At 38.6% G+C, this 7700-nt stretch overlaps 1 protein-coding gene across 1 annotated transcript; it reads right to left on the minus strand.

Annotated features, from left to right (window-relative positions):
* Positions 1 to 5271: 5271 nt before the first annotated feature.
* LOC113320824 lies at positions 5272 to 6916 on the minus strand. The gene is made up of 4 exons (XM_026568715.1): positions 6529 to 6916; positions 6058 to 6315; positions 5628 to 5913; positions 5272 to 5476 (listed from the first exon to the last, which is right to left on the minus strand). The coding sequence occupies exons 1-3, from the start codon at positions 6886 to 6888 to the stop codon at positions 5632 to 5634; spliced, it is 900 nt and encodes a 299-aa protein (XP_026424500.1). The 5' UTR covers positions 6889 to 6916; the 3' UTR covers positions 5272 to 5476; positions 5628 to 5631.
* Positions 6917 to 7700: the final 784 nt, after the last annotated feature.

A 7700-nucleotide genomic window follows, 5' to 3' on the forward strand; every position in this document is an offset into this window, starting at 1 on the left:
CTCTTACTCTTTCGATTGTAATATTCCCAAATCTAGATTCAACTCTTACAGCTTGAATTTTCGATCAACCGCAAATTCAATTATTGAGCTCTACATTTCAATTTCTTAAACCTCAGTTGATATCGGCTTCAGTTTGTAACAAGATTCACATGGTCACTAGATAGGATTTACAGAGCCAAGAATGCAAGGTTGAGGTGAGGATTGTGTTCATCGATAATATTAGTCGACTTCAATTTTTTTTAAATGGAATTTTGAATGCTTTTTCATGAAATTGAAATAGTTTCCATGACATGATACTGCAATTAGACTGTCAATTTTGGCTGATTGTTGAACCTCATCTGTGCAAATACAACTTATTTTACATGAACGTTACCTGTTTGACAAAATACCCCTGTGAAAACTTAATTTTGGGTGTTGCTCTTGCGTCTGATTTGTGGCACTGCTGAAAAATGACTAAAAGCTGAAAGAAGATGGTGTAGTTCCTGTAGGCTGTAACGGGAGCCGTGTGTGCCGCAATCATGGAAGCAAAGGGTTATATTATGATGAAACAGTTTGAACGAGATCTCGCTATGTCTTCCCCCATAAAAAACTTGCAATGTTCCGTGGAAAGATACCTCTGCTTTTCAAATATACTACGTCCATTTGAGTAGGTAGATTTTCTTTCTCAATTATGTGAAGTCTACATTAAGCACGTTATAATGTACCTGTGTGAAATATGCTCCAGATGCACTCCCAACCTATATAAATAGGAGCTATATGTGAATAGAGTTGTATAATCAGCATGCCAAAGTTTTTGGTATAATGTTTAACCATACTACATGTGATCGAAAATAGAGGTTTTGCTAGAGTCTTTATTAGCTGGCTCATGGGCAGACTGTTATGTATATAGAGAAGAGAAAGAGCGGTAGGCGCATCGCGCATGCGTGTTATACTAGTCTATAAAAAGGAAACACAACAGTTTGGGTATACATTATATATTCTCATCAAAAGTAAGCTAAGAGACGAAATCTGTACCAACAACATTATGGAGAAGCTTCACACGGATATGGTACAGAATATACTTGATCGATTACCAATTGGAACAGCTTTAGCAGCCAAACAGGCATGCAAAACATGGAGAAATCTCCTCCGTAGTAAGACTGATAAGGTAGGTTTTCCATTCGTTAAATCATATCATGATGTAAACGGGGACAAAATTTATCATGGAGATCAGTTTGATCTTATGCATGGAAGATGAAACACAATTACTCTTACCATTATACCATATACTTGAAGAGATGCACACCTACGACTATTCTTATTCAGGGTTGCAAACTGTAGATTGGTTTTGCATGCTTGGATCATGCAATGGTTTGGTTTGTTCCCGAGATTGGGAATGTAGGTCGGATCTTGAAGAACCTTTCTTAATTTGCAATCCTATCACCGGAGAAGCTGTGCATGTTCCTAAAACTAATACATATACAAGGGACGATTTGGCTTCGATTATCATAACTGGGTTTGGTTATTGTCATTCAAAAAACGAGTACAAGATTGTTAGAGCTTACACGCACTACAAAGAGCCAAGGAAGGCTCGTGTCCAAGTTTATACCATCGGTGGTGACAGTGAGTGGAGAAACAAAGACGAATCCCTCCATATTTCAAATTTGTGTTCACTAATAGGTACATACGCGAACGGAGCTCTTTATTGGTTGGACCTGCTTAAGCACAAAGACTGTTCCATCATAGCCTTCGATTTGGAAGATGAGAAGTTCCATTCTATTGCATTTTCGTGTTATTCTGCTGAAGATGTGCAATACAAACGTCGCGCCTAGTTACTGGGAGGGGATAATCTCTATTTGTTGAACACAATCAGTGATAAACATTGCACGGATATATGGGCATATAAGAGAAAAAAATACCAACACCGCTAGCGGTTGTGATCCGAAAGAAAACAACCAAGACAAGAATATCTGGCATTTGATCAAGGAGTTCTGCATAGAGTGGGAAGAGCCGTTCTGGAAAAATGTATCCCTCTTTGCGCCCATAGCGATTACAAGGTACGGTGAACTTCTGTTGCTTTACAGTTGCCAGACTCTCTACTGTTATTACCTTAAAACTTCCACAATGAACCAACTTTTGGATGTCGACAACTTGACAAGCGTAGTTCCTCACACAAACAGCATCGTCTCAATGAGGTCGACGACGTTGGAAGATCTTGAAGAGGTTCAAGATCTCTTTGATGAAGAGGTTCTTGATCGTTTCGAAGACCCTGACATTGCTTCGAGTACCATATACCAGACAAGAGTTAAAAGATTAAAGACTGGAGAATTGAATTTTTGAGTTCCCCTTAGAAGAAGACACAAAAAGCATGAAACAAGCAATAAAAGTTTTGGAAATAGCTTCGGCTTGTAGAAACAGGTTTCCTGAAGCTAGACATTTTGCAGATCAGATTTTGGCATCTCTTGAAGAAATTTTGTTCATGCAATCACACTACATGAGTGTTGATGCACATTAAAAACATAAATAGACTGATAGAATCTCACTGGACAAAGGGAAACTTGTCCGTTCTTCTTCAAGGGCTTCCCGGTTTCCAACTTCCACCACCTATTAAAATACGACTTAATAAGGAAATAGGTAAAAGGTGGTATCTTTGACCTATTTCCTTATTAGCGTGGGTGGTTTCCACCGACCGAGGCTATCTGTATAAAAAGGAAACGCGCCAGTTTGTGTTTAGGGTTCAGGGTTCTCATCGGAAGGAAGCTAGAGACGACAATCGCTATAGCAACACCAACAACAACAATATGGAGAAGCTTCACACAGATATCGTACAGAATATACTGGATCGATTACAAACAAAGACAGCTTTAGCAGCCAAACAGGTATGCAAAACATGGAGAAATCTCCTCCGTAATAAGACTGATAAGGTAGGTTTGCTCGTCGTTAAACCATACCATTATGCTTATCATGGATATCAATTTGATATTACTCATGGTAAGAAGAAGACGAAATATAACTACTCTTATCATATACTTGATGAGATGCACAAGTACCGCAATTCTCTTCCGAGGAAACGGATTATGACTTGGTTATGTCACCCATAGATTACAACATGCAATGGTTTGGTTTGTATCCAATGTAAACGCAATTGGCCTCTTGGAGAACCTTTCTTAGTTTTCAATCCCATCGCCGGAGAAGTTATGTATGTTCCTAAAACTAATACATATACAACCGATGATACGGCATTGAATATCATGAGTGGGTTTGGTTACTGTCATTCAAAGAACGAGTACAAGATTGTTAGAGCGTACACGCAGTGCGGAAAGCCAAGGACGAAGACTCGTGTTCAAGTTTATACAATTGGTGGTGATCATGAGTGGATAAACAAAGACGAATCCGTTCATGTTCCTGAATTAGGTTCAGGAATAGGTACCTACGCCAATGGAGCTCTTCATTGGCCGGACAGAAGTTACAGTAAGCACAAGAGAATGTGTTCGATCATAACCTTCGACTTAAAAGATGAGAAGTTCGGTTTTATTGCATCTCCATGTATATTGGAGATGATGGATGCGGCCTCGAGTTGCTAGGAGAGGATAATCTGTATTTTGTGCATACAATCTATGGTAAACGGTGCAGGGATATTTGGGCATATAAGAGAAAAAGTAGAAACATTTGTGATTCGAAAGAAAATTACAGAGACAAGAATTTGTGGCAATGGATCAAGGAGTTCTGTATAGAGTGGGAAGAGACTTTCTGGGAAGATTTGTTTCCCTTTGAGCCCATAATGATTACAAGGTAAGATGAAGTTATATTTGTTTACAATTACAAGACCCTCTGTTATGACCTTAGAACTTCCACAATGAACCAACTTCTAGAAGGTTACAGCGCGAAGTGCATAATTCCTCATGCAAACAGCATTGTTCAATGGCGAGGTTGGAAGATCGCTTGAAAGACCATGGCAAACAGCATCATTTCATTGACGGCGTTGGAAGATCGCTTCGAAGATCCAGGCATCACTTCGAAGACCATATACCAGACAAGAAGGAAAAGACTAAAAAACGGAGAAAACAACATATACCAGACGAGAAGGAAAAGACCAGAAAACGGAGAAAGACTATACACCAGACAAGAAAGAAAAGAAAGAAAAGATTAAAAAGCAGGAAACAAGCATTACAAGTTCTGGAAATAGCTTCGGCTTGTAGAAACATGTTTCCTGAAGCTAGACATTTAGCAGATCAGATTTTGGCATCTCTTGAAGAAGTTTTGTTGATGCACATCAACTAGACTTAACAAGACCACTAAACTGTAGTGTGATTTACGTTTCATTGTGAAAAATAAGCATCCAAAGCGCACTATGCAAATAGTTAAAGAAAGAAATGCGTATACATCTCTCCAATTGTATGGAAAAGAATTTAAACACAGTGCAGGTCGGAAAAACAGATACTACGTAGCCGTAGGCTAGTGAACAAAAATGGTCTTGAGGAGGGAAAAATACGAACCAAAATAGACTGGCAGAATCTCACTAGACAAAGGCATAACTTGTCCACCCTTCCTGGTTTCCAACTTCACCCAAATAATACAATCACGGTTAAGCTCTTCCATTACACAGAGTTCCGGGTGTTCTTAGTGGCTATGTTGTCAAAGGCGCACTAGGCGTAAGGCTGGCGCCTGGCAAAAAAAGGCCCCCATGCGCCTAATTATACTTCATTCCGGTTTTTTCTAAAAAAAAGGCCCTCGCCTTTCCTAGCGCCTTTTACAACATAGCTTAATGGTTACTGGTTAGTACAGAAATTGGAAGTCCTTGAAGGAGAGGGAACAACATATAACCCTTAAAGCACATCTATACCATTACACATATCTCTAATATTCTCTAAAACAAATATAGCTTGAATTTGGAAAGAAAACCAACAGTGTTCTCAACCAGTGCGTGTCTTACTACCATATCTGTGTCACTTGATGTTAGTGGCACATAAAGATGATTCTCCTAGTAAGTAGCTATATCTGGTCATGACCCTTGATAAGGTCTCGACAGAGGGAATAAAGCAACTTAATATTCCCAGCCATAAAGATACGCAGATAGACCATATCACATATATATATACATAAGATTTCATCAGTTGACATTCTTCGATCTCGTTCCTATGGCAGATTTTTGTTTTCAGATTAACTTTCAACCAAAATCCCTGTTACAGGATTCCAAGATTAAGCTACAAGATTGATGTTGCTATAAAGTAGAGAAACTGGATACATTTAAATGTTAACAACTGTAATGTTATCGAGTAGAGAAACCTGGATGACGACAAGAAAGTAGTATGTATTATGCAGAAGACATACAAGTGGTTTGTCTAACTTGTCCCCAGATAGCTGTTGCTCCTGGACAATTTTAATTCTAGAACTTGCTATCTTTCATTGAGGAAAAAGAAATCCGCAATATTTTATCCTGGACAGCTTCATCTCTCATTAGCCAAAAGTAGGACCACAGGGATGAGTATAACCGTACCTGTCAGGGGAAAACTTGTGAACGAATGGAAGAAATTGACAACACTTAACACTATACTCGGATTACAAAATTGAGTTCTATTTTGACACAAATAATACTTGGTAGGTGATAGTGAAGTTTTTAGAGTACTAGTTACAGAAAAGAAAATTACCATCTTATACTTCAGAGCGACTGACGAGAGCATCCTTGTACGAAGTCTGGACTACCGGTGGCTGCGTCGCTTCTTCGATCTGTATCTTTCTTCTCCTTTGGTCTTCTAGTATAAGAGGAACCTGACCTTCCCTATCCCTGTTGAGTCTCTCTTGAGCCCCGCCACGCAGCTTTTCTAGCCTGACTCCTTCCATTTGTTGCATCTTGAACACTTTGGCTACATTTGTTAATCCTCCAACTAACAAAAATAGACTACCGAATATTCCCAACCAAATCCAACTCTCACGCTGCACATACACAAAACAATAAGGTAAGCCTTGAATGTAAAATTCAAACAATCAATTACACATTATCTAAATTTGAAGTTTGGGTTTGATAAAAAGAATAATTTTTGGTGAACTGTTTGAAAAAAGATGAAAAAGTGAACTTACTAGGTAACTCAAGCCGGAGTGAACTGAACCAACCTCGTCAATGCTGTGCTTGTTGAGAATTGCGCCCACAACAAGCAACAAGCTACCCATTAAGAATGGGACATATACACTCGCTTGCATAATTTGAACATGACCATCTGATCTCTCATAAATTTGGCATGAATTATGAATTGAACCAACAACCCATAAAACCGGACCAGCAATAAGCAAGCTCAAGGCATGCTTTTCGAATCTCGAATAACTATGCCTCTTTTCTTCCTACAATTCAATCAAGTCCAATCATTCAAAATAATAATTTCAACAACATCTACAAATAATAATTTCTCTTAACTTTGTTGAAATCCAATTCAAAATCAACTGCCTATTGAGTGTAAGCTTCTCATTAACACCAACATTTGAGTTCCCCATGATCTCTATTTTCAATCAATCCGCTACAAATTGACAAGAAACAGAAAAAATTTAGAAAATTACCTCAATGAAGAAGAAAACAACACCCAAGAAGAAAACCAAAGAACCCAAAGCCTGAACAATAGGAACAGCAAATTCCACAAGAGCAAGTTGCGTATCAAACCCCAAATACTGTAATCTATAATCAATCCCAGCCATATGTGCAAACAAATCATGTATATTCACCACCAGTATCAACACTAAACCAATAAGTAAAACCACTAATCCAGATTTAGCTATAACTGATGATAACTGAGCAACAAATCCACATAGTAATATCAATGTTGCAAATACATATAAACCAGCATTTATATATTCAAATCTATTCCTTGTTAATCCACTTCCATATAATCTACATTCTCTTGCTGTTGCTAATTTCACCATTGTTCTTGACAAAACAGAATGAGCTAGATAGATTGGCTGGAAATAATTTTTGCAGTTTGAAAGTTCACTTTTCGCAAGATCTGTGTGATTAATTGTGTGTAGGGAGATGTGACAGAGTCTTGGACAGAGAGTGTGTAAATAGGGGGAGTTCTTCAAGGATGTTTGGCGTTTCGACATGTGGGGGTTCTGCATGAGCTCCATGTAATGGTTTTTTTGCACGTCGATTCATGCTTCAGAATAATATATACGTGGCATGGGTGCCATCTCGAGGTTGCTGATTATATTGCTATCGTCCATTCCTATTATGGGGCACGTTCTTTCTTGTACCGACTTCACTTGCTCAGAGGTGGCCTTTTGTTTTTCTGCCTGATTGGGCATTGAATCTGACTGTTCGTATTGTTTGAACAGTCCTTCTTTACACACCGAGAAAACAAAATCAGCTCAAAATCGGCGGACATAAATTTATTTATTTTTGTGGTCCCAGTGGATCTGCATCCTCTGGAAACGTGTAGCGGTAGACTTGTGTCTGACGGTTTTGAGCTAGTTTTTTTCGGCTCGGTCTGTAAAGAGTTTTTGTGGTTTAATCAAGATGGCGAAGATTTTGAACCATGGGCAATTTTTGGGGTGAACTCAAGATTTCTGGGACATATTCCATGCCGCCAGGCTGATTATTTAAGCAACAAACTTTTTTATACAAAACCAAATTTCAAGCCATCAAAGTCGGTAAATTTTGCGTCTCAATTTTATAGTTTTTGCTTTATACCACCGGTGACCGGTAGATTAAGTACAATTTGGAATGGTGCATAGTTTTG

Source organism: Papaver somniferum, chromosome 11 (assembly GCF_003573695.1).
Source record: "Papaver somniferum cultivar HN1 chromosome 11, ASM357369v1, whole genome shotgun sequence".
Lineage (NCBI taxonomy): Eukaryota > Viridiplantae > Streptophyta > Magnoliopsida > Ranunculales > Papaveraceae > Papaver > Papaver somniferum.